Source organism: Synchiropus splendidus, chromosome 1, assembly GCF_027744825.2.
Source record: "Synchiropus splendidus isolate RoL2022-P1 chromosome 1, RoL_Sspl_1.0, whole genome shotgun sequence".
In the NCBI taxonomy this organism is placed as follows: Eukaryota; Metazoa; Chordata; class Actinopteri; order Syngnathiformes; family Callionymidae; genus Synchiropus; species Synchiropus splendidus.
This window is the reverse complement of record NC_071334.1, coordinates 42,607,046-42,634,666: the sequence shown is the minus strand read 5'-3', so window position 1 is coordinate 42,634,666 and position 27,621 is coordinate 42,607,046. Positions and strand designations below refer to the sequence as shown.

Below are 27,621 nucleotides of genomic sequence, written 5' to 3'. Positions count from 1 at the left end.
AGATCCGGTTCCGTATGGAACGTTGAAGATAAATGGGCCATTGTACCACTTGCTCAGCTCGGCGAGACTCACAGAGGGTGATAAAAAAGTTCCTTGTCTTTCAGGACTTCATCCTCTCAAGTACATCAGATTGCATCTGTGCCAAGAGAAGCTTGTACACATTTGAGTATCTTTCTATAGAAATCAATTCTGTTCTTCGTCTTTAGGCTTTTCCCACTGAGAGTTGCTTGTATGAGGAGGATATAAAATGTACATGAATCTCAGTGAGATGAAAATCAGTACATTGTCTGCACTGTGGCATTACGGAAGTATGACAGCCTACATGATGATTATTGTTCAAGCAATTCATTTTGTCTTGACTTGCAGTGGGAGGCAGCTGCAGGAGAGACACCCTGAGTCACTTTCCTTTCAAACTGAGAGTCTGCATGACTAATACAGTGCACCACTTGACAGACACTTTTTTTCTTTTTTCACACAAATAAGTTTGAGCGACATGTAAAACAAATCAATAAAGTGCGTGGATGGGAAAATGCGACGAGCATGAGGCATTTTCTTCTTTTAATAATCCAGAATTTCCTTGGATTATTTCATTTGTGATTCACTTCATGTACTTATTTTAGCACAGTACTAGTGTTCGCTGGAGCTCTTCAAGCCTTTGAAATGTGACTGAAGAAGGATTAATTTAGAATACAGTAAGTTCTAACCTGAAGAGATTCAATTTGCATGTCGCTGTTGAACCCTCGTAGGAATCAATAAGATAAGATTTTGACATGCTATTGGTAGAACAAAGACATAAGGAACAAAATAATAGATAAGATGTCCTTTATTTGTCCCACCGAGGGTAAATTCAACATATAAGCAACAACAACAAAAAAGGAAAAGCTGATTTAAAAAAAATAATAGTAATAATAAATAAATAAATGTGAATGCAACATAGAGAAAAAAGAAGTTGAAATGCATCACAATTAGAGACATGTACTGGAGCAATTAAACACTAGAATTACAAATAAGCCTCACAAAAATACAAAATGTCTAGTGTAAAGAAGTTCTCTTCTCATGGGCGCAGATGTTTCAGCGAGCAACAGGGGTTCATGCGGTGATCAAAGACAGGCACACAGACCCAACACTGTACACAGTGATTAACCAACGACCATCACTTTCCAGTGGGATGCTCAACTGTGCAAATAAACTGCTACAACGTTGAGCAGAGAGTGTCACCAAGTGGGCTCTGATAACGAAGACACTGTTTCACAAAGCCCCATCACTGCCAAGGTGGATGTTTCTTCCTGTCTGACATTTTGCTGTGTTACGATTGTATGTGTGCGCATGGGTTTGTTTATCCTACTGTGTAAGATTCTCTACAAAACATTATCCTTGTGAGGACCCTATGACTTTGTTAGAACATTTGGTTGTATCCCACAAGGTCAGGCCTCAATTTGAGGATGACGACTTCAATATAAAGAGGTGATCATAACTGGGTTTCAGTTTGGTTCAAAGTCCTGGTTAAGGTCAGCCATGTGTTTTGGAGGGTTAAGTTCAGTGTGAGAGGCTGGGGAAAGCATTATGGCAATGAGAAACCTCACAATGTCCCCACAGCTACAGCAATACAAACGTGTGTGTGTGTGTGTGTGTGCATGTTTTGGATACTTGTGAGTGCCAAGTCATGACAGGCCACCTTCTCGTGAGGACATTTTGTTTCGTGTGGACATTTTGGCCAGTTCTCACAAGGTCTGGAGGGTTAAAACGTCAAAGTGTCAAAGTAGTTTATTATAATTGGGCGCGAGCTTTGTACAGAGTCCGGCTTGCATTTAGCCATTTGTTTTGGATGGTTAAGTTAAGCGTGAGAGGTTGGGGAAAGGGTTTTGGTAATGAGAGGTCCTCACAAGGATAGCGCGACAAAACTGGGTGTTTTTTGTTTTATGATTTAATTCTGGGCGTTAGATTTCACCCCAATCTACAGTGGGTCATATAGTAACTTGCTTTTGTACTCCAGACCAGATCTGGCCCACATTCTTTTCAGATCTGAATCAAATGGCAGGTGGTCTGGATCCGGAGCGGATCTCAGAGTACATCCAGTCCAATCCTGGCCAGACACATTTAGCCAACAGTGATTGCATCATACAACTAGTACCTGTTCTTCTTCTTGTTATAAAACTGTCACATAAACCCTGTTAAAACAGTGCCCTGTATTTATGTAATATCATTGACGTTACTGCAGTCTATTCAGAATACATTTAGCAGCCTGTCTCTGGTTTAGTCACTAGTCTCTGACAGGTGCGACTAGAGAGTGAACCAACTGCGGTGTGCTCGAATCGCCGCCCAGGTCAGCAGTGGGAAAGCCTCGACTCGGAGAGCTCCTTGACTGACATCCAGGGCACCACGCAGATCTGGAGTGTGTAAAAGTGCGACTAGCCAAACATCCATCCTCCACGCCGCTGTACCCCCCCGGCCCACCGGCGCATGTTCATTAAATTCTGCTAAGCTTAATTGGAATCTATTTGACATCCGTAGGGAGACGTTTGCACAGCTTGCAGAAGTGCACAAACAATTCACGGGCACAAGCAGCCGTGCAGACTGCAGGCAATTTAAATGGCAAAAAAAGCCATTAGAGCACCAGCGGTATTATTGTGCTAAAATAAATACAGCCGGCGACTTTCCTATACTAGAAATGTCTCATTAACCTTGCTGTATTGGAAACACTTTGGGCTATTACTTTGCTCATACAAACAGGTCCGACAGCTAATATTCATTATTTGCATTCTGTTCTGGCTGACTCACCTTCTCGCTGGCTAAAGATCACCAAATCACAGCGACACATCGGGGCTTCCACTACAGGACAAAAGCACGAGTTATGTCACTTTAAATAGAAGTGACAGACCTCAAGTGCGAGAAGGTCGGCGGCTCGATGGCCGCCACACTTGACTGAACTGTCAGATTATTGACTTACATATGTATGTAGGGTTAGTCAGGACTTTATCATCCCCTTCATAATTCTCTCCTTTCAAGAATCTATAGCTGTGTACTCAAACGGACTCCAAATAATTGAAGGAAAAAGGTAAATATACATGCTAGTTTGAGTTGCAGATATTCATATAACCCTTTATTTCCTTCAGTCAAATCATCATGTACACTTTTTAATTCTAATTTCTATTGTGCATGTTAAAGAGTTCAACTATTTGTAACCTTTTTTAAAATCCCTACTTACAATATTTTCCCCTTAGTACTTGACATCAATTATGTATTTAAAATTCTTCAGATTTGCTCATGATCTGCAAAGCTTCATGGCAACCTTTCATTCTCTTATTTGGCAAACGTTACTTATAGTCTGGTGTTTATTTAAGCCTACAGCATCATTAATTACTGTACACACGCAACATTTTCTTATAATTATAATATTATTTACGTGATCTAGTCAAAAGACAAAACAATATCAGCTCTGTTATTAAGCGCGTCACACTGAGATGCTGTATTAGCTGATAGCGCAAGTGCCAATCACGTGTTCACAGGTTGTTGGGCTTTATTTAACGCTGCACTGCCTCCTGTTGTGGGACTGAGTGAGCAACAAACAAACACTGCAGGCTGCTTGGGGAAGTATAATAGCCAAGGAGGCACCTTGAGAATCAAGTGGATTCGACTCTCCAGGCATCTGACCGTCACTCAGGTCACACAGTCCAACCCTGTATCAGCGTGAGTCAGCTCCAGTCTTTCTTGCCACGATGGCAGACTCCAGGCAGAGCTGCTGCGGCTCTGACACAACGTCATTATGGCCTCATCACCATGGGCCACGTGACAGTCCGCTCATATGTTGATATGACGAGAAAGAATCACATCATTTGAAGAAAAAGCAGGGCTGCAGGGTCTGCTGCAGTCCCAAATATTCCTTCTCTGCCTTTGCCTCCTCCATCATGTGGCTGAGTGGATGTCAGCTCTCTCTTAGTTTTCCAAATTGCTCCTGAAACCAAGCCAGCCGTGACAGATCTGCATGCAGCAGAGGATGGAATGAGGGCACGGAGGGGGGAAAGGAACGAGTTTCCGAAACGAAACTTGTTTCTGGGTATGATGGCCTGCGGGAAGCAGAGTTTAGCAGAGTCAAAGAGTCACAATGTAGAAGGGAGGACGGCTGTCAGGACACTTATGCAAGAACAAGGACAGTCCTCGGCAGCCGTCTGAAAAAATATGCATGGCAGTGTTTGAACACTCAGTTCGTTCTCTTCCAATAAAGTTGGGCAACAAAGTGAACAAGTATAAATATCCAACTATTTCTTACCAGGTCTGAGATCTTCCCCTTTGGGTCGGACCTGTCTGGTGGACTATGTAATTATAGACCCTTGAAGAAGCGCGGCCAATAGGGCTGTCAGTGCATTGCGTTGCGTCAGAATGGGCCAGTGTTGCAAGAAAACGCCTCACTCCTTTCAAGGAGAGCAGAACGAGGCAGTCTCTCCGGTGTGTACCTCAGGGACTTGGACACCTCTCTGGGGAAGCATCTAATAGGCAACGCTATAAACAATGTTGTACCACTACTCATCTTGACCGCGGGGAAGCAGAGGTCTGACTTCCTAATAATCAAGCTTGTCACCTTCTCCGACAGAGACCCCAGCTGTTGCTCTTCATGAGTCCAGCAACAGGTTTTAAGGTTGTTGCTGCCTCATCTCCAGGTAAATTACAAATGCGATTCTGCCATAGTTTTAAACGTAAGTTTCCAGGAGCATCTTGAGTGGTTTGGAAGTTTATGGTGTTTATTTTTTTTGTAAGTTGAAGTGACAAATTATGCCGTTTATGAGTTGACATCGCCGCAAAAATATATGTGTAATACTTATATTTTTTTATCTTTTTAAGAGAAGGGCAACAGAGCACAACTTATTTGAACTGTATTTTTCTTGACTGAGGAATGACAACAAACACTTTGGTTAGAGGAACTGTGGGACTGGGGTGGAGCAGAATACGATGCACAGGACTTCTGGTACAAGAGCATCAGGTTCCAGAGATCCACCCTTCACCCGGACACAACTCCGGACACACAACACTACTTAGCCTGGATCTGGGTCAGGAGGCATTAAATCCTCTTGTTCATCAGCTGCCCTGACACACACACAGAGCGAGAGAGAGAGTAAACCACTACCGTCACCTCACCGTTTACCATCTGTCTTCCAACAGCCGACCTATCAAATCCAGCGGGGTCTAGCAGGTCACAGACCACAGCCAGACACATGTGAGCTACCCAGATGACGGCTCAACTAAGCTGAAATCTGTTTGAGTGAAGATTCATGCTCGTCTTGGGCTTGGATAGTTCTGTCTAAATAAGACAGAACTTCCATTTTTAACCCTCATTGCCTAAAAATAAACAAGAATGTTACTGAGCTACAACAGCAGGAATGTGGATTTAACTAAAAAGCCCTCGAAGTTCCAGCTAAACCCCCACAGACTGATAGTTCTGAGCCCCTTTCTGTTTGGGAAGGATAGAAGAGACTAACAAATGCTCACTACACGCTGTCAACCCGGGAACTATGCACGGATCATCATTAAAAAAATGGACTTATTTTAGCATCATTTTTGATTTAGCATCAAGATTTGTTTATGTATTTATTGTGTGTACTTTGCACTTACTCGTTGCTTTTTGCAAATAAAAGATAGTTGGTTAAAATCATTGCAGCCTGGATTTTTTCTTAGGCAAAAAAAATGACACTACTTTTTACAAGGTAGTTTGAAAAGGTCCTTGTTTCCCATCATATTGAGCCAGAACTATAAATGATTGCAACTTTCACTAGAATTTTTTGTATATATGACGCAAAATCAGGCATTTTTGGCTGCAACAATAAAAAAACCCCTGCTAAAATACTGAAAGGACTGCCACAGTTTGTTGTTATTGATATCAGTTGCATAGTAAAAACTGGCAAGTGGCAGCCCTTCATTGGACTCCTGTTTCATATCATAGGTGATGCACTTTGAAGCTTGCAGTGCAATGTGCGACTCATGATTTAAACTTCAATCTAAAACTTTATTTTCCTGGATTTTAATTGATGCTGTTTTAAACGATGTCTTTAAATAATAAAAAGAGGGTATTCAGAGAGGGCAGTAAGGAGCAGCTGAGGAATATTCAGCGTGACCTGAAATTAAAAATCAGGGAGGAGGCTGGAGTCCAAACTCTAGACAAACAATATGCAGAAGGTCTGGAGGGCATGAAAACTATCATTTACTATTGACCAGCTACAGGCAACAAGGACGTCAAGGACGGCAAGCGCAGTGCCCACGAGCTGAAAGTGTTTTTCAACAGTCCAACCCCCATCGGTCCCAGCTGTTGTCTGTCCAAACCAGTAAACTACGTGTACAGTGCAACTCCACACAAAATGATAAATGCCAGGAAGTAAAGGATCTGGCATTAATAAAGTTTCCCTAATTCTGATTCTGTTTTCCATTTTACGCTTTGCCTCTTCTGTGGTTTGGGGAAGGTGTGACAACACTGAAATGTTTTAAAAGAATACCGAGAATACTTCTGTTGTTTTTGCTGGTTGTTCAAGAAATGTCTTCTGACCATTCTTGGTCAGTCTGCAGCGCTACTGCCACAAAGACTGATTACAGTGACCATAAAAAGGAGAGCAGGTCATAGAGGAGTCAGAGAGAGGAATGCTCCGGTATTACAGCATAGCTTTGGCTGATGATGGCTCAGCACAGCATTTCGCTGGTGGAAAATAAATCGTGTATCGTCCTCACGTAGCTTTTTAAACAATCAGCTCTTGACTGATGAGAAGGCTGGTCTGTTCACTCGAGCCTATTGTGCTTCCACATGTTCTTGCACACGCAGATCAGCCATGCAGCATTCAGCACCTGACAGGTTTACGTGATGAAGAGCGCTGCAATAAACAGTCAATATCTGGGATTGCACATTTGATTCACTCCCGCAGCTACACGCACAACAGCACCTTTCCTGGCCCCACGTGTCCCACGGATCAACAAAGACAGTAGGCCAATAAAAACACAAGCACTGCCACAGATATTCTAAGATGAGTCAAGCGCTGTGGCGATGCATCGAGGTTCAAGGCAAGCAGCAGACTGCAAGGACGGGGTATCCGACTGAGGAGGCACTCATTAGAATGAACATGGGTTAATTAGGGGGAGAAGGAGCCGCCGCCTGTGTTTCAACATCAAAGGCTTTGCTGGTCGGCTTGGTGGTCGGCCATCTCATTCCTCTCCTTCTCTGTCCTGAAGTTGTTGGGCGACATCACCCTTTAATCAGCTTTGCATCTGGGGAACACTCCAACCCCTCAGACATCATGCAAATGAGCCTGATTCTCTTTGGTTGCAGACTTAGACTTTCTGGTGGTCCGCTGCTGTGTGGCCAGCTGAAATGGTTACATAAGACTGCACTTGTGCTTTTTTCAGCAAAGTCAGAATCTGATATTGTGCTGGTCTCAGAGGAGCTTGCTGTTTTCTGAAGCCACAGAACGAGAGACGTGCGTCTTCTTCTGCTTCAGACTCCACAGTCGTGTGGGTGTGCTATCAGTTATTCACTTTTAAATGTTGCAGGTTCCTACAGTCTGTCTCGTTGGCGGAGAGTTCCACGCTAACTTGAGCAACATAGTTCCGTGGCATTTGAGAAGCAAGGCAAGCAAGAAGACTCACGAGCAGACCTGGGCAAAGTACAGCCCAGGGGACCAATGTGACCCTTTGCCTGCCACAAAATATATAAACAGTATATTAATGCTTGCTTCTATAATTCCAAATACTCATTAGTTACAGGTTTTCCTCCCCTATAGCCGGTAATACCTATCCTAAAATAAAGTGAAACACCTACCTTGTTAAGAGTACATTCATTTTGGGATTTTTTTTTCTCACTATTTTTGTTATTTTACAATAAACTACCAACTTTATGGAGTTAAATGGCAATTAAAAATGAGTTTTTGATGTTACCTCTTGAGGGCCTCAAAAGTACACACAATGGGCTGCATCTGGCTCCCAGGCCACACTTTGCCTGGGTCTGCTTTATGGTTAGTTCAGCCATTTGTTTTTGATGGAAACTCAATGAAATGTCTACACAAAGATGATTTGTGGGTTTGTGTGTGTCTGTGTGGGCATGTTTTGCCATACTTGCGAGTACAAAGTCTTGACAAACCACCTTCTTGTGAGGACATTTTGCTTTGTGAGGACATTTTGGCCTGTCCTCACTAGGTTTAAAGGGGTAAAATGTCGGTAAAAGTAGTTTATAATTATTGGGTTTCAGCTTGTTTCAGAGTCCTGGTTATGGTCAGCTATTAGTTTTGGATGGGTAAGTTTAGGTGAGAGGCTGGGGAAAGCATTATGGCAATGAGAGGTCCTCAGAAAATAGCAAAACAAACGTGTGTTTGTGTGTGTGTATTTAAGTGTGCAGTATCTATCCAAGTGAGGTGCAACACTGGGGAAAACACCTCCTGGTGGCCCTTATGCCATTTTTTTTGTGGAAAGAAAGACGCTTCAGTGTTTGCACTTATTCAAAAAACACTTCAACGAAAACTAGACAATGTTTTTTTGTATTCATAACGGTCCGGAAACTGCCGTAGAAAAAGACAAAGAAAGAAACAAGACAGAAAAGAGACAACAAAAACTGAATTCTTGAGGAATAAGACCTGTGTCAGCGAAACTTCCACAAGCATGGATGGATGTTTGGATGGATGGATGGATAGATAGACAGACCGACAGACAGTGTCTCTTAGTGTCACTTTCTGCAGGGACTGTTCTGCTGATTGACTTCCATAGATGTCATATTGTTTTGGGGAAATTGGATTTTTTTTATGTTTTCCATTTTAAAGCAATGATTGAACAGAAATGTGGCCGACAAAAGTGCTGGCACTCCCTGCAGGGAGGAGAAGTGGTTCCTACTGACTTTCCGATGACGCTGACACCTCAAAAGAGAAAAGTTCCTGACTCACAGCTGTGACACATGGCGATTAAAAGCGTCTGCAAAGGTGTCCTTTATTTGGTGCCACTGACTGTATGCAGCTCTATTGCGGATGTTTGGACTCTACGCTTGTGTGTTCTGTGTGCTAAAAAGCTTCCGTTGAAGTCTGCTGCACCCTATAATTATTGTGAAAAATGTAAAAAATTGAGCACAATGAGCACAAGATTGCGGCGGTAATTGTATAAAAATCTTGTCTAGTATGTAATTATGTCAACAATCCACTTCATCTAGGAGAAAATCTCAGGCTCCAAGACACTGCAGTCTGGCCGCGGAACCTCATCAGTGATAAGAGAATGATAAACGCAGCCTGAGAATGTAGAAATGACTAAAACTCTTTAAAGAAAATCGCCATGGACCATAAAATTTCAATCTAGCAGGGAAGTCACTCTCCTCCCTGAGAAAGCCTTGACAATCCCTCCTTTGCTTCTGTTGCAGCCATTTGTCTGTCAGCTTTCACAATAAAAAGCCTGCAGACGCTTGAATTTGCAGTCTCTCCTCAGTGCTCAGCCCAACAATCCAATCCTCTCAACGCTGTTGTTTGCTTAAATGTTTTTATTCATTATGTATATTTCAGACAGCAACGTTTGGAGTGGAGCCTTTTCCAAAGTGGCAGTCGCAATGCAGGAGTCACAAGAGATAAACATCAGCAAGTAACGGCGAAACAGGAGGGAAAAAAATACTCAACACAGTGTTGGGAAGGAAATAAAATATTGAAAAGTACCACAAGAGCTACCAAGTCTGTTTAAAATATACTACATAGAAGGTTCACTAAATATGGTGAATGTAGAAGAGGAAAATTATGTACTGTAGAAGGCAGTGATGGGTTGATGACGTATCATGAAACAGTATTGAAAGGGCAACGCTTCACTAGATGACACTCTTAGTTTCTAAAAGATGTGAGGTTTCATTGCATTATTGTTCGAGTCCAAACATTTTACAGCAGACAATCCTTCAATACTGTGTCATGAAACATCATTTACCCATCACTTCAGGGAAGAATAGATTCAGTTAGTTCTGTTTCCCGTTGATTTTTTGTTTTTTTGGGTTTTTTTTGCTTCCCTTGCTGATCTTCTGTGTTTTGACAGAGGTTGATGAGCGTCTGCTGGAGGCAATTCCACAGTCAATTTGCTGCATTGGCTTTCTCCAGGAGCGAGGGGTCTGTGAACACCACAGAATCTTCAGACCTGTTTCCTACTGCTACATTCATTTGTTGCTATCTTATTTAATCAAGTTCTCTTTTGCTCATTTCAGGTAAGTTGCTTCCTGTGCCCCCTGCCAGTGTCAGCCTCATTTTCCATGTTTTAGACACTTGGACCAGTTTTCGATTATGTATCTATTGTTTTCCTTTGGCGATTAAAACTTGTTTACAAGACTGATACTAGACTGAGATTCTTCCTCTACACTTGGGTTCACCTCAAGAGTAGGACAGTCAGAGAAACGAATGAGAAAAAACGTCAGATTTGGAGTCACACCATTTTCAAAATATGATGTAGTAGTCAACAAGTACCATGATTTTCAAGATCCAACACCTCAACTCAGACTCATGCTCGATCTCCTCTACACCCAACCATTTTGAACCACCTCGCAGTAGTTGGGTTGCAAAATAAATGCCGGTGGTCAACTATTCTCCACCACTGAAAAAGGCTTAGGGCTGCATTCCACTAGGGGTCATCGAGATACCCACAGCGTTGCTCCAGCACCAGCTCTCTACCCCTCTATTCCCTTGAATTATAAAAGTGGCCCTTCTTGAACCCATTTGTTTGATTTTTTTCAGGGAAAACAATTTTATGGAGAACATATTCTAATTCATTATTTCAATGACAACAGCTCAGTCTCCAGCCTCCCAAGATGCTGGGGGTGTAGGGACTTTGGAGTGACACATAAGATTCCTTTTTTAGCTTAGTTTAGGATTCCAAAATTTACTGTTAAAAAGAGAGTGATGAAAAGGGGGAGTGGCGGTTTTAAAGGCAGATTATTTTAATTATTATTATTTTTTTTTATACCATTCCCCCTCAAGTCGAGTACTGCCCAAAAGAGAGTATGTAAGTCCAGCTGCCAAACGCTCACTGACAGAGCTCTCTCCCAGGCCTTGGGCCCTAGAGGAGGCAGTCAAGAAGGTACCTTTTGAAAATGCCTGTTGGAGAGCTCTATGGTTCAAAGCATGTCCACGAAGGACGAGTCCACAGGGCAGACAGCAAAAACTGGCCAGTAATCCCAAGAGAGCTGAAGCAGGCTTCAGGAGAGAGGAAAATCTGGCCTCTTTGCTCATCGAAGGCAGTCTGGCTCACGAAAGGGCAACATTCTGATGGTTAAGTTGTTGTATATAAATAATATCTCTTAGTACATATTTATTCATCAAAAGTGGATGACCAGAACTAGTCAACTCCCTCCAGTGGGTAACTATCTGTCTAGCAGCACCGGAACTGTGGCTGGCAGTCTCTGTGTCCTGTCAGAAGACATCATCTAATTGTCTGATTCGAAATCCCCTTCTGACAATTTTCTTCAGACAGCGTCCTATTCCCACATGCTGTCATCACACACACAGTGAAGCCGGCTTTATGGTTGCAATGGCTGCCTCGCAGCTATTGATGTCCTCGCAGATTCAGAAAAAAAAAAAGTGATGAGTGTTTTCCCTGTTGATACGTGCAGGACTGGAATACCTTGAATGTAATACACATGTATTTCTGGGTTTGAATGCATTCCATGTCCCTCACTTTCAGTTTACATAGCTCGCACATGCAAAATGAAAGAGGGTAAATGAAAATCTGAGGGATGTGTGAACGCAGGTTGGGGCACTGCATCATGGAAGACAAGAGAGAATATTAAGCACGATATAGAGGTCTGGGTTGTACTGGGACTGCTGTATCCAAATAGAAGACAAAATATTTAGAATATTATCAGCTAATTTGTTGAATAATATCTTTAGACACTGACACAAAGAAACAATGAAAATATGGACAGTAGTCCCTGCATCGCACTTGTGTTTCTCATGCAAGTACCTTCCAGTTCCAAAGTGAAATGGCCTTTTAATTTTATCCAAAGCTGCACGGTTTGTCACATTGTGACGGAAAGCATGTTCCTCAGTCTGACAGCGACACTGACAAGATGAATATAAAGTTTCTGCTTTACACTACAATCAGCTGCGTGTGGTGTGAGTCAGTGACCCTGCGAGGAAAATCTCAGACAAACAAGACAGACATGATGAGGCCGAGAGAGAGAGACAGAGAGAGAGAGCTGTCAGCTGCGCTCACAAACAAGGCGGAACAATGTGAAGGCTGTAATAACTGCTCGATATGCTTAGTTAATAGATTGATAGTATCACTCTTGTAAAAAAGGCTCAAGGCAGCTGCTGAAGAGCAGAGACTCTTTCTTTCTTTCCTTTGGTCTTACAAACAGGAAGCCGGAATCACTGACATGTCTCCTTCACGAGTCGCCTCACGTCTGTCCACAATGTGCCGGCTGGGCGGGGGGTGGGGGAGGGGATGGTGAGTGTTAGGATGCCATGTGCCACTGACAGATCCCACCGCAATGTAATGACTCTCGCCGCCACTCATGTGACAGCTTCCTGAAGCCAGATGGTGGGCCGTTTTATCTGAGAGGCCTCATCCTGGCGCCTATCTGACGACCAGATCCTGCCGGTATTACTGCTGACGACGGGTCCCGCTCCAGAGACACAGCCACGCCGTGATATGGTGGGACTTTACATTCATTAAAACGGCACGGAGGGATTTATTGGGACTTCCTCAGACAGAGAAGTTCACTCTCACTGCAGTCATCAAAGAAACCCAGCCATCTGGAACACAGCGGCAAAACCTTCCTCAAAATATGTTGAAATAACAAAGATCAGCTGCAACACTGGCTGGTGGTTCCTGGCCCGTCACCAAAAGCTGATCCCACGAAGGAGAAATATTTGATTTCAATCGTTGATATTCATTGTGGTGGAGCAGAACTATTGGCTTCTGGAGAAAATCTTGAATATTTCATTGCAAACAGCAGCTTTTCCCGATTGCACCAAATCTCAAATGGGCATGAAAAGCACAAATAACGAGTGTTTTTTTAAAGAGCCGAGAGATCGACTTCTTTCTATTTTGAAAGAGCAATGAAATTGACTTGTCAAAGTCGTTTTAAGAAATGTAATACAATATTTTAAAGGGGCCCGATTGGGCTTTTTCATTTGTTAAGAGCTACAGGGGTTGGACAAAATAATGGAAGCACCTTAAAGCTAAGCTTTAAGGTGTTTCCATTATTTTGTCCAACCCCTGTATATGTTAGCAAGGTGCAAGGTTTTGGATTTTTTACTAGGTTTAGTTCTTATTTTATTAAAATGTTTTGTATTCCAAATTCAGGTAATTTTTATTTTGTTTTTGGTGTTTTTTTTTTTTTTTTCATTCATTTATTTTCATTATGGGGTATATGTCAGGTGCATGATTGACATACCAGTTTACAAGAAAGAAAGCATGATGTGTGTGATGTGTATTTGTTCATGTACTTCTTTAGTGTTTAACAGTCTTTTTCTTCAAATATTGCTTTGTTAAAACTACCCACCATTTTAAAATTAATTAGCAATCAAAAGAAGGCAAGCGTCTTGTGGTCATCTCCAAAAAGTAATTACTTCATCCATACATTTTTAAAAATGTTTTTTATCATTAAAATGACTGAAACTCCCTCCTTGAGTTTCCAGTCACATACACCCTCAACTCTGTGGGCGAAGCGCGTCTGCTCGAGCTGCGTCACCGCTTCTACACTCACGACTGCATTGGCAGAATCACAGGTTAGCGCCTCACTGCAAACAGCTCCAGGTATCTGATTGAATCTTTCCAAGCGGAATACAGAGGAAACTTGTGAGGCTCCGACTGTGACCGCAGAGGAAAACACAGAATTAGCTTCCACATGCCGCGAATAAACACATCCTAGCTGAATGAACACACAACTGCTTTATTTTTTTTTTTCACTTTCACACCTTGTTTTGCAGCGCCGGGTTTCTCAAGCTGACGGCAGAAATCAAAATGTGAATTTCTTTTAGAAATGTAACCTTTGCCCTTCAACCCACCGGCAGTGCTCAGCTGCCAAGTGTGTTTGATCTGCGGTACAGACTGTATAAACAGTCCGAGAGAATCAGAGAGAGAGCTGTGTGTGTGTGTGTGTGTGTGTCTATATATATATATATATATATATATATATATATATATATATATATATATATATATATATATAAACGGAGACCCAGAGACCCAGTTTTTTATGACAGTTTGCAATTACACTCTTTGACCAGCAGCACTGGCAAAAACAAATGTTCCTTAACTATGTGTTGCTTTTGTCAAAATTGGATCACTCCTCTGCCTCACTGGAGGAAAGGCCTAAGTTGAATTTGTGTCATGATGCTTCTTAACCAATGATGGGGTTTGGGGGCGGGCTAAGGCACAGAAGTCGGGCTAAGGCACAGAAGGAGGATTGGAACGTGGCAGCGACGGAAAAAATGGATGCAAGTACTGAATGGCTGATGAGGCTTCATGAAACAGTGTCCTCATTTGTAGACCCCAGTCGGAGTCACTTTTTTTTAAAAGTGATATGAGGTTCAACCCCAAACTTACTTCTTACTTCGTACTTCTACTCACAAAAATCATTTGAATGTGAGACACAGCATCACCCACACGGGCACCGCTGGAGCGAGCGTTCGGCAGACAACGAAGAGCCTCTGGGGCATTTTTCACACATAAAAACATTGTCCACAAGTGACATCATAGACCTCAAGTAGTGCCTCAGATGGGAGCAGGCTCTGGTTAAAGAGCTGGGTTATTTCCTTGTTCATTTCAGTCTGCTAAGCTCAAGCAGGTAGCACAGTCCTTCTGCACACACTGATCCACGGCATCCAACTATGGTGATCTGAAGCAAATTTTCAGAGGCCACCAGATGGCGCTCTTGGTTTAGGAATGATGTGAGGTTTCATTGAATTAGTAGTTTAAGTCCGGACATTTTACAGCAGACAGTGCCATCTGGTGGCCTCTGAAAATCAGGACACTGTGTCATGAAACCTCGCCAACTCGTCACTTGACGCAACATTAAAATATAGAAGCAGATTGGAGAATAAAAAGGTTTGATTTCAAAAGGCACAAAATCAACTTGGCTACAGTTAGCAGAGAACATGTGCCAAGTCACACATTCATCAGGACTTTTGATGAAAAATGAACTGTACAGTCAGAGTTCAAAACACACAGGATTGGATGTTGTATGTCTTTCAAATGAAACAGCAGTGGATGTCTAGAGAATATTTCCCCGGCATCAACAAGATCTCCAGTGTAGGACTGAGGTTGGCAAAGACTTTTAGCAAGTTCAGTCAGTGAGACTGCTTTCTGCCACTCTAGTCAGGAATTCTGCTTGAAATTGTGGATGAAAAAGGAAACATCTGACGCCAACCACGAAGGACACGTGCCAACAATCCGAACGGAAGCACACAGAATCCATCCTCAAACCGTGAAGTTGTTTTTCCTCTGTGCAATAATTGGTTGGATATAAACATCCACCAAGTGTTCTATCCAACAATGGGACTGTTGTGTTGCACTTTTTGCCAGAGGCAGCAAGATGAATGGAAAACATTTAGCAGAAAACCCACGGAAGCATCCCATATCACAATCCAATCACGAATTTATGGGATGAGATGAAAAATTCATTGGCGGACGACCAATCCAGTGAAATAACATCCATCTACACGGCGTGGTGTTTGACAGGAGTATCACTGACAATCATGGAGGCAAACCTGAGGCTGCGTTTTACACTTCCCAAAGCGACTGTGTTTCAGGGATGGTGCTAATTGTAACCCAGGATTTCTGCACCACGAGAGCCGCCACGCCTCCAGAAAAACATCTCTTTTTAAAGATGAACTCTCACGTGACCAAATGCATTAAAACAAAGTGGAAACATCAAAACAAACCTCTTCACGGAGGTGGAGTTTTCAAGGTGTTTTTCACGGTAAAATCACACAAGGAGCATCATGATGACCATTGCTGCTCGGATCACTGCCGATCGGAGAGAGATTTACTCCACATGATTAAAAATTTGTGTTTTTATCGTCACTAATTCAGTAAATGTCAAAACTTTCCCCTCTTCTTCAGTGAGTATGGTTCCATGCAGAGAGTAGCTCCACTAAGGCAATAGCTCGATTTAGCTGCAGAGTCCAATTGTGTCATGTTCTCCTGGTTTACATGCTGTGGAGATAAACTGATAAAAGCGGATAACTGAGTAATGCGCCTCTGTGACGAGGGGTGGCGGCGTGCGCACTACAGTCCTTCCGGTTCTGCCGCCCGTAGAAAAACAGGCAAAGCAGGCAGGTAGCAAGGAGCCATTACAGACTTCCATTGTTCTCTTTACTCGCCGATCGTGCTGACTGAAGAGCTATCTTAACTTCAGAGCTGTGACAATTGTCTACACGCTACTTTCGGCAGATCTATTCTGGAGACTCTGTTGTCTTAGTATAACAAAAACGCTAGATCTCGCTAGTCTCGCTTTTCAGCAACTATGTTGCCAACATGGTGGTAATATCGTCTCCTAAATCCAACAAATCTTCTAAACAGTCTTCTAATCCCCTTGAGTGAAGGAGGTTGAAGACAAATGTGGAGATCGTTGCAGTGATATCAGGCTTGTCATGTGTTCACTGCAAACACTGGCTAAGACAGAGTTTTCTGACACATGCTTGTTGACTGGGGCGGTGGGGTCTCAGCCACAAAAAACCCTGGCTCAAACCCTGTTAGCTATGTCTTTGAACAACCAAACAACTGAGGCTACATTGAGAGAACTCCCCATGGAAACTGTCAGAGAAGGAAGAAATCGCCCAGATCACCTGAAACATTAAACAAAAAAAAACAAAAAAAATCCAATCTATTTTAAGGAAATTGGGCTCTCAGAACGCTTAGAGCAATTAACTGCTCCATTTTACAGTCATAACACCCCCTCCCTCCCAAACAGTTGTGATGTATCTCATAAATATGCATGCAGCAACACTCTGCTTTACTTACATTTTGTGAATTTGCTTTCCACTGTAGGTTGTTTGAGAAACTGGGTTAAAAAAAAAAAAAACAACAAAAAACCTAACCATTTGTCGACTTGCAGGCTCACATCAACACTTGATGTTGCTGCTCCCTGAGGAGAGGATACCAGCAGCTCAGCCTTTGGAATAAGGAAGAACAATTTTGCGAAAGACACAATGCTCAAGAAGTGACATCCACAGAGATATTGAGAATCCATACATGCTGCACATTCAGTCCTTGAACACAGGGACGATTTAGGGGCTCGTGAAACACCTGGGTTTTCGGGGAATGTGAACAACTACTTTTTTAAACCGGTTATATTTCTGGGCTTGGCTTTCTAACTTTGACAATTCGACTGCACTATGAACACATGGAGCCCCGCTATTACAGCCAGATTATTGTGCAAGATGAATGATGCTCGATAACTCAGTTTGATGACCAGTAGGTCATCAAACTACAGTACAGAGTACAGAGCAGCCGCCCCTGGCAAGTGGGAGATAGTAAGGCGACCACACAGGGTGAACCTGCAGCATGTCAATTAGTCAGGATGGAGCATGTTTACCAGTTGGTCGCACTGTGCAACATAAGAAGCAGCAGGCAGAAGAAATGGCCGCCGCTCCTTGTCATATCCTCCGCTCTCCTGCCCTCTGTTGTGTCTATCTAAATCCTCATCTGTGTACCTGTGTTCTCCTTTTCTCTCTCTGCAGTGCAACACTTCTTTTTTTTTCTGCAGCACACCTTTTCCCTCTGGCTCATACAGCAACTAAATATAGGGAGAATGTTCATCCTGAGAACTAATGGTGCGCAGAGGAAAGAAGAACAGCAGTGGAAGTCATGACACCTTAGCTGACTACGATGCTGAAGAATAAAGACATTAAGATTGTATCTCTAATAATGGCACGTGTGTAACATGGCATTACACATGTAGCATAACACGTTTGTGCGCAAAACATCAAACAGCAACATAAAAAAATCTTTTTTTTTTTTTTTTCCCACATGACGACGGCCGCAAGACGGAACGTCATATTTGTTTCCTGGTAAACAGTTGGGAAGCTGAGCTCATGTGGGTCTGATCAAACACACAAGCTTTTAAATTCAAACATCTACTATTGTGAAATGTAGACCAAGCACTTGACTCACTGCTCCCATGCAGGTAACTTGGCTCCTTTTTGGTTATTCCTCGTCCGTTTTCCTTCGTGTTCGCTTCTTTGGTCCTTGAGCTTTAATAGTCAACTTTATCTGTGAGACAGTTCTGTTCTGCCACATGTTTTCTGTCGTCTCTCAGTTACTCAGTTTTGTTTATTCCTTATTCCTCCACCTATCGTTTTTTACTGGACTATTTTTTATCACCACGTGTCTCACTGTCATGTGCATATTGTGTCTATGGTCTTCACCGTGTGATTGTGGTTGCATTCTGATTCTTCTTTGCTCCTTTCAGCTTTCTCCCTCCGTTCAGTTCTGTTTACTTGTGTTCTCGTGATCGAGTCGCTTTGCTGCTGGTTACCACTTGCACTTGGATCATGTGCACAAGCTGCACCTGACAATTCTCTTTTGATTGTATCCATTGAAAACAGTTCACGTTCTTTCACGGTGGTGTCGCATTACAACTGTGGAGATAAGTTGTTTTGAGAGTGTTTTTCATAAGTTTGGTCATTTTGCAAGTTTTATTACCCGGAGACAGTACCTGGCTTTTTAATTTGCATCTTAATGACACCATCACGCTGTATTGCTCTGATGAGATTGCATTGTACCGATTATCGGCCCAGTGAGTCCTGTGGGCCTGAAGTTTCTTGTCTCTAATTGCTTGTTTTTGTGACTCTATACATGGATGTGTGTACATGCCCGGCGTTAACTTTAGCAGTGTTTGGGGAATGTTGTTTAAAAAACAAAAAAAATCCAAATATTCTTTTAATGACCATGAATGACCCGCCCAAACCCGAGCCTAATCCTTCTCACGGAGGATTTTTCTAAGGCATTGAAATTGTCTTGGACCAGAACATAGGACAAGTCTGAGTGACATTCCTGAAATAGAGTCTCATCGTTTCTTGCGGCAAAGACAGTGAACAGAACAAGATTCAAATTCCTGTGCGTGTGTGTTTACACAGCCAAGTGGGGACCAATTCTTGACAAAACACTATCCTCGTGGGGACCTTTTTTTGCTGGTCCCAACAGGTCCAAACCTCAATTTGAGAATGAAGACTTCAAAATAATGAGGTGATCATAATTGGGTTTCAGTGTGGTTCAGTGTGTTTTGGAGGGTTAAGTTAAGGGTGAGAGGCTGGTGAAAGCATTATGGCAATGAGAAACCTCACAATGTCCCCACAGGGAAAGCAATACAAACGTGTGTGTGTGTCAGAATCAGCTTTATTGCCAACATATAGAACACCCGCCTGAGGTCAAAGCACCAACAACTAATGCTAATAACTTGGCTGTTTACTGCCTCGTTGAAAATATTAAACTATCTTTACAAAAGCTTTTATCCTCAGCTTTATCCTCTGCTGTGTGCAAGGCACAAAGAAGTGGATTTGGAACGGCATCATTTCAAAATCATATCTGGGATGGCAGGAAAGTGGGTCCAGCACTCACATAATCACTCCCTTTCATTGTGTCATGTCCCACAGAGCCACTTGTTTTTCAGTACTATAGTCCTAAATCTATTTATTCTAGGTCTGCACTTGTCACTCGACTATCGCATTGATGTAATTTCATCATCGCTAGATAAGCAGGTCCTTCATCTTCCGTGGGGACTGGCCGCAAACAGAACCATTGATTCGTCATTGCGGCTGTCTGTCTCTGCTGCTGTTGACCTTTGGGGCAGTCCATCCATGAGTCTGTAAATCCGACTTGGGTTGCCTTTAACAGCACATGTAGATACAAAAATCAGTTGGACTTCAATTTTCCAATTTACAATTTTCGGCCAGCCAGATTCAAGTGTCATCTTGTGCATAGAATGACCATCATTGTTACAGTACATCATGTTCAGTTTATTCTTGTTCCATCTACCTGATCCATGCAACTTAAATGAGACTTTCACCCTTTGGTCCTAACTTCTGATGCTACTGTGCATTTCTGCAATGTAGTAGTCAATAAGAATGTACTTATTTTTTTACACTGTTATGGTGTTATTACTACATAATAATACTCACAAATGTGGCAAACTTTTGTTCCATACTAACTAGACAATCCAGATGTAGATTGGTTCCTTTCCGAAAATTTGGTCATATTGTTTTATCTTGAATGGGTACAGCGTTATATTACTACTGTACATGACAGTGAGTGTACTGACTCCAAGCATCATGGTACTAATAGGCAAACATGCAATGTACATGTTAAATGCATGTGAAATGACCACATCTGTATGTCTACAACGGTGGTTCTGTTGACTTACACCAAATAAGTGCAAGATCTAGTGCTAAGTGAGTCTCAAAGTCAGAAACAGAACCAAGCCTTCGTGATGTCACTGGAGGTAGATCCTGTCTGCACACCATTAGAATGCAGGTAAAAAAGCTCTTCAGCTTCAGTGTCAGAGGAGACAGGGCGAAGTGTTGCATGACAGCTGGATGTTCTAATGGTGCCAGTGAGCAGGGAAGCCCGCTCTTCTAATTCAAAGATGAATAGCGTCATCAGAAATAGGTGAAGAAATTTTAAAGAATGAGGGACAAGTGGCAACTATCTGTGTTTGGCAGGTTTGAAGGATTATTTTGCCCTGAACGTTTGCCTCAAACAGGTTTGGAACCGATTGCAAACGCCCAGGTTTTCCAACATAAACAAGCCATGATCGCAACCTATCAAAACAGCAGAGAAGCTATCAAAAACATGGGTGAGGAGGCATCAATACTCGCTGGTAAAAGACCTTGTCAGTCCCACTGTTGACCCAAACACATGGCACGTTTGTACTGCTGACCCTTCTAAAATGCATTTTACATACCATTTACATTCGCGTTCAGTGTAGCCGCCCGTCTCCCATCAAAACATGTCCTTGGTTTGCATGAAGCTGCTCTTCTTCTTCAAAAATCAATGACAAATCCCTCACTATTGGCTGATATTGCAGCTACTTCCACTGCTTCAGTGCACTGGGGTATGATGCCTCCATTGACGTCACAAGATGGCGCCAGCGTTTCACCCACTAATGATAAACTTGTCAGAATCACAGCGTATTTGTCACGATCCCCTGCCGTCTGGTCTTATTTGTTTTGGACAACTTCCTGCTGCCGTTTTTCTCTCCTCCTCTCTTCCAGGATTGTGGGCGTTCTTCCCGCCATAACAGGCTTCACAGATACACATACACTCCGAGCCCAATCTCCGAATCACAAACCACTCTACTTGAACGCTGGCCAGAAGACAACCGGTGTCAGTTCGTTGCTTTTGCTCGCCCTGGTATGACCTTCGGTGCCCGTAATCGTATTGTGGGTGGTTCTTTCTCTCACCGTGGACGTTTTTCCACGCGCTTTGAGTTTGTGAGTTATTCCTGATTGATCTCCTTTGTTTTGCAGTGTGTCTGTGCCTGCTCCTGCCTTGTTCCTCTCCCACAATCCTGTGGACTTATTTCCATGCCCTGGACTCTGGTTTCTTCCCTTCCGTTTGCAGTCATGGATGCTTGTTTCTGTTCTGTGTTCCATCTGGTGTTGAGGTTTAGCATCGTTTCTTTTTCCTGACTGCTTCTAGCGTAGAAGTCGAGTGTAATTCTGGTCTTTTATAGTATTTTGTTACTTTTGTTTTCCTGCCTCCTTTTAGTGTAGAAGTGTAATTATGGTAGTTTTATTGTTAAATTTGTTGGACTTGACTCCGGTCTCAGTCTCCTTCCTGCTGCACTTGGGTCTCCTGTCTTAAAATTGTCACAGTATTTTATGGGATATGGAAACCAAATTCAATTGGTTCAATTCAGTTGTTCTTTTGTTGTATATATATATATATATATATATATATATATATATATATATATATATATATATATATATATATATATATATATATATATATATATATATATATATATATATAATTTTAATTGTCCATAATTCAGCATTTCATCATGTTGTTGTTCAATTTCATGAAACAAAATAGCAGCTCATCTTGAGGAATACAGTTAATTTGGCCTTGGCTGGTGCCACAGAGTGTATCCACGCGGCAACAGTACGATATAGGCAAATAATTCCCAACACAGTGCCCTCTCATTATCAGATGAATACAACCTTTTCATCTCTGTACACATTTTTTTTTTCCTTCCATCCTTCTGACCTTGACACCAGTTTATGTTAAAATACAATGGAGAGAAGCGTTCAAGGACTTCAGGGAGCACCAGCAGAACAGACCAAACACGCTCGTGGATGGAAAGATAAAGGGATCCCTACATGAACAAAAACAATTCCTGGATTGAGGGAAACATGATGTAAAATGGTGTGTGTTCCATCTTCCACGGCTGATTACATCTCAGAGCTAGATTCTGAGCCTGCAGCTACTCAGCATTCAGTAATTTAACACAGGATAAACCCATGCCTTGCATTGAAATAAGTGATATTCTATTTTAGATAGAACTGCTGTTTTAAATAAATGAAAAAAATAAATATGAAGACCACCTTTTAGTGGCTTGTTTGTGGTGGCAAAACAGCACATGCAACAGTTTGAACGCAAGAAAACCAAGCAACTACACAGGATTGGAGCATCAAAAATAGTCGATGCTAAATCAAGTTAGCCTTTGAAATGAAAGCTCTAGAGGTATTACAACATACATCAACAACGTCCAATTGAGAAAGGTTAATTCCATGTTAATTGAAAACGTCAAAGACTGAAAATTGTAATCACCAAGAGCTTAGAACGGTTTCCACCATCCAGCTCTGTGCATATAAGCACAAAGACAAAGGTCAAAAAATTCATTCAGCCAGTCTTTCCCTGAACAGTGGCGTCAGCCAGTTGGCGAAAGAGCGAAAGCCAGTTCGTCACTTAATCAATACTCTTATCTGACACGGACTCAATCAGCCTTCCCCAAACTAATTAAAGGTCCGAACAGTTGCACTCACCTAGAACTCCCAGACGATAGTTGATAGTGATGACTATGACGTTCCCGTAGCTGGCCAGGATGCTGCCGTCGATCATGTTGCCCGTGCCTTCCATGTAAGAGCCGCCGTGGATGTAGACCATGACTGGCTTCAAGCCGTTTTCGTCGTGGATATCTGTGCGAGAGAGGTGGTGGGTTTATTACCTGCAGACACTGCCTGAGAGAGTGTGTACACCTGCTCCAAAGACTGTGACGAAACAGCAAGTCAAAAATAAAATTAACGCTAAGGCCGATGCGTAAAATATGAAATAAATAAAAAATAACCACACTGCAAAAAATATATCTAGCAGCTGTGGTTGCCAGAAAGATGCAGCTTTACTCACCAAAATAAATGTAAGAATTTACAACAAAAAAACGACATTGTGATCCCGTAATTGTAATCTCATTGCAGTGTTTTTCAAACTTTGTTAAGCTATGGCACACTCAGATCCTGAGGCCCACCACCAAGGGAACGTTGGCCAAAGTGCTCTTGTGCTGAGTCAAAAGTCCTTTTTATTTGCGAAAATGTTTAGCTACTGACACTCAGCTATTTTGATATGTGCTGAAACAAAATGCAGAAAATGTCTCTCTTTGAAAATGTATCCAGAAAGGGATGGTCAATATGGCAAAAATAGATCAGGAGTTATTTCTATTAAATCTCACATCTCACATGTTTCTGAGACTAACTTGTAAGTTTCTGGTCAGTGCGGAAGGAAAAAGAAACATCTGACTATTCAGGCAAAATAAATTCATTATTCTAGTTTGGGCAATTTCCAGACAAATCTTTCACATTCTTTGCCTACAATTATTCTCTCTCTCTTCACATTTTGGAGTGGATTTGTTCGATTCTGTATTTAGTTTAGTATTTAGGAGCCAACTTTGATTGTTTACAAGTTTTGAAGCTTTAGCTGTTAGCTTTGCTTGCTCTTCGGGGCAGACAGTCTTGGCGTCACGGGTCAGACTGGGAGCACTCCATTGTTTTGTCGTGAAGGTGCATGGTTAAGTTGCAGTCACATCAGGTTTAAAAACAACTCGAAGTAGCTCATTTGACCCTACAACCCTGCAATACTGCTTCATGACACCTCGCGTACCCATGACTAAGCAGTTGCCCAAGAAACAGCACTGATCCACACGTGTTTAGTGTGGTGTTATTTAACCAGACCTTCTGTCCAGAATGAGGATGAGCACATTCACCGCAGCTGAGATGATTGTACTGAAATGGACATCAAGCTTGCTGAACACCTTCACACTGTCCTCCACACAAAAAGGCTTTGGCCCTTTAAATTAAACACTGATCATTCCGTCACTGCCCCACATGAACTGGCGCTCAGATAACCGAGGAGAAATGTGGACCCCGGTAATAGCCTGGCTTTCTCCGTCAACTCTGAGAAGAGTTTCCATGGCTCTTGGCCCACAATATCCTCTCTTTCCTGCTCCATTTGTTCTCAGCGTAATGGGCAGGAAGCGACACAATTATACCAGATGAACACCTTGTTTATGTGGTGAAGTGATTAATGTTGTTGCAGGCTCCTCCATGAAAGTATGTGAATGAATTGAGCAGCTTATTTTCACTTTATAGGTCTAGTTGCTCACAAGACTGTATGTACTCACCACGATGACCTCACATGGCCTAATATCTCTTTGATCGAATGCTTTACAGCAAGGCCGCCTGAAAGCAACAGCTGAACGAAGCCATTAGCTGCAGACTGGGGCTGCTTGGAAGTCTCTCAAATGTCATTTGGGATGTGAGCATCTGCTGAAGAATCAAGAGCACAGCCACTGGGCTCATGAGCTCCCAGTGTGATAGATTCAAAGCTGCGGAATTTTGCTTTCTGCTATCGCATGCACTGAAGCCTTAAATCACCTCAAATACAGATAAACCAGTTAGGAACAGGTTTGAGCACCCAACAGTAAGCTATTTTTTTATACTTCTATGAGGCACTGCTGAGGGTTGCAGAACGTTTAAAATGTGCCAACACTGTAGATGCTTGGTAATGGATGTCCTCCTCTTCTAACATGCTCCTTGAAGATCCTCCAGCGCAAAGGGAAGAAAAAGTCAAATAATAATGTGTATCAGCCACAGCTCATGGGCTTTCTGGGCCATTTAATGGGGTTTATTGGCAGCACGAATCATAGATTGTGTTGCCAAAGCATTACCGGAAATAATCCCACTGACTCCTTGTCGCTCAGAATTGACACAGTGAACTTCCTATGAATCCGGAAACACATGTGACGTTAACAATTATAGCTCCACAGGAGCTGACATTCACGACGTGTCTTTTAATGTCTCTAAGCTGAAAACAGACATTCATGGCACAGCTAGTATGGAAGTATGGAAGCACCCACGGATGCCATACTACAGAATAGATAACGGCTTAACTGTTACTAGACAGGTGATTTTCAACAGCTGGATTGGTGATGTGTGGCAGAGGAAGGTGCAAAAGGAGATGTCAATCAGTTCACAGACTTTTTTTATTGATCATGTGATTTGGTTCTGAAACATGAGAGGAAATGAAGACCTTTGTAAATTAACATGTAAAAAAATAGTTTTAGTTACAGCTTAAAAAAACCTTCTGCCTGGAATGGTTTAAAACAAATAGGTGAATATGTATTCAAGTATTTCAAGTGAAAAGAACACAAAATAAAGAACAAAATAAATGCAGATGCTAAATCTAAAATGATGATAAAACAAGCCCATTTTGTTTTGTTTTTTATGATGGTGTTCCGTGAGTAGTTTCAGGAGCTGTTACGGAGATCCTCACCGGGGCAGAGACTGGCTGGTAAAGGTGGGGAATGTTTGTGTGTGTGGCTGGAGTTGTTCAGCAGCTCATTAATACAGACAATTAAAACAGTAGCTGCTGATATGTTCCACAGGGTCGGGATGTAAAGTGTCAGAAATAGCCTGGAGGGAGATGAATCTCATGGTCAGCCATGTTTGTTTGTAAAGTGTTCGGGTGACGGCACACTGCACTCGTGAGTTTTGCTTTTTAGTTCTGTCTATTCTACATTTCAGTCAAGGGAATTTGAGCTTTTTGAATGGATTCAGAATTGTTCACGTCCAAATCGCAACCTTTGGCAACAACATTTGTGGCCAAATGTGAGCATTTGGCGTCGCACATGACTTCATCTCAACAAGGAGGGAGGGAATATGATGCTGCACATGCCACGTAGAGGGGAGGACAAAAGGAGACTAAAGTGATTGGTGGAATTGGCGGGAAAGTCGTGGTGATAGGACAAAATTGCAGCGCCTCTCTGAACTCGTGGGGGAGGTACTCTACTCGTGGTAGGAAATGCATTAATAATTGTGACTGCCATCTCCTGGAGGGACTGGTCAAAGTCAAAATGAACTGAGTGGAGTGGCACAGGTTTTATTCTCCCCAGTTGAACAGTAGTGTCATTATACTGTCAAAGACATGAGTCACCTGTTTTTCCATTTACGCAGCAAATTCTTTTGGCCAAACCACACAATTCATGTCCATAGGTTAATAGGTTAACTCAACATTCATGCAACCCTCAGGTCACTGCACCATAGAAATCCCAGACATAAACACAAGGAACAGCACTCAAACAAAAGCAAACCAAAGTGCTTGGGCCTTCAGATGCAGCCTCTGTTATGAGGCTTGTAAAAACAAGACACAACATGTGTGTCTTGAAATCTGGCCTTGGAAGTGGCACAAGCATGTGACCTTTCATCTGCCTCTGAAATGTTCTCCTGGTATTAATTGGCTGTGACTCTCAACCATCTTAAGTCACACTTATTCTGTTGACATAATTTAATTTGTCATTTAAAAGAAGGAAAGTAACCAGCTCCTGGCACTGTAGTACCCTGAGCCAAATATTTGGCAATACACTATCTAGGTAATTACACAGGAAGAACGACGGTTGGTTTGTGTCACTCACTTCCAAATCAGGACGGCCATTGGCTCATTAAAGACAGTGGAGACAACCTTAAAGGGTCAGATGGGCGTGAAACCGGAGTCATGCTCTGAGATTGTCACCGCTTTTAACTGATATACATCTGACAGACACTGGAGGCCTCTGTGGTCTCACACCACTCCACTGTCGACGCATCGTCACGCGCAACATTGCTATGCAACAGCAGTGTTGCAGGAAGAGCATCAGGTCTAGAAATCCCTGTTTTGAAGTGAAAGAAAAGAAGGTGGTCTGAGGGCACCGTGTCCCAATCCTGTCAGCGTGAAGTGCGCTTAAATCTAAAGAAATCCAGCCGCTCCAAGTGCTCCGCTCTCTGGCTCTCTGTTACTATCTCTGTCTTTCTACTCTCTGGAGCCTCCGGAAATGCCTGGGTGACTGTTCCGGGAGTTTGCTCCAGACATTCATCACTGCCACCCGGACCAGTGGGAATAATATATTCCTCAACTGACTGTGCGGCATTTCAACAATTGCATGGATGAGGCCGGTTCAGATGGTGTTTTGAGCCGAGGGAGCAGGGGGTCTTATCGTCGGCTTCTGTCTCAATTTCCCATTATGTTCAGTCATGCTCTTTACCAGGCAAATACAGATTGCTCCTAATGGGGAGGATGCTAAGAGCCATTTCCCATGCCCTCTCCTCTATCACCAGCATCTGACCCCGTCTGCCCATGAAAATAATAAAAACACAGGCTTGCCCAGTTTCACAG

General features: G+C 42.5%; 1 protein-coding gene across 1 annotated transcript in view; it reads right to left on the bottom strand.

Moving 5' to 3' along the window:
* Positions 1-27,621, bottom strand: part of nlgn4xa (neuroligin 4 X-linked a) — an 86,033-nt gene that overhangs the window by 23,383 nt on the left and 35,029 nt on the right. The window contains exon 3 of the mRNA XM_053854848.1: positions 22,968-23,120. Within this exon, the coding sequence (XP_053710823.1) occupies positions 22,968-23,120 (153 nt within the window). The remainder of the gene's footprint in view (positions 1-22,967; positions 23,121-27,621) is intronic.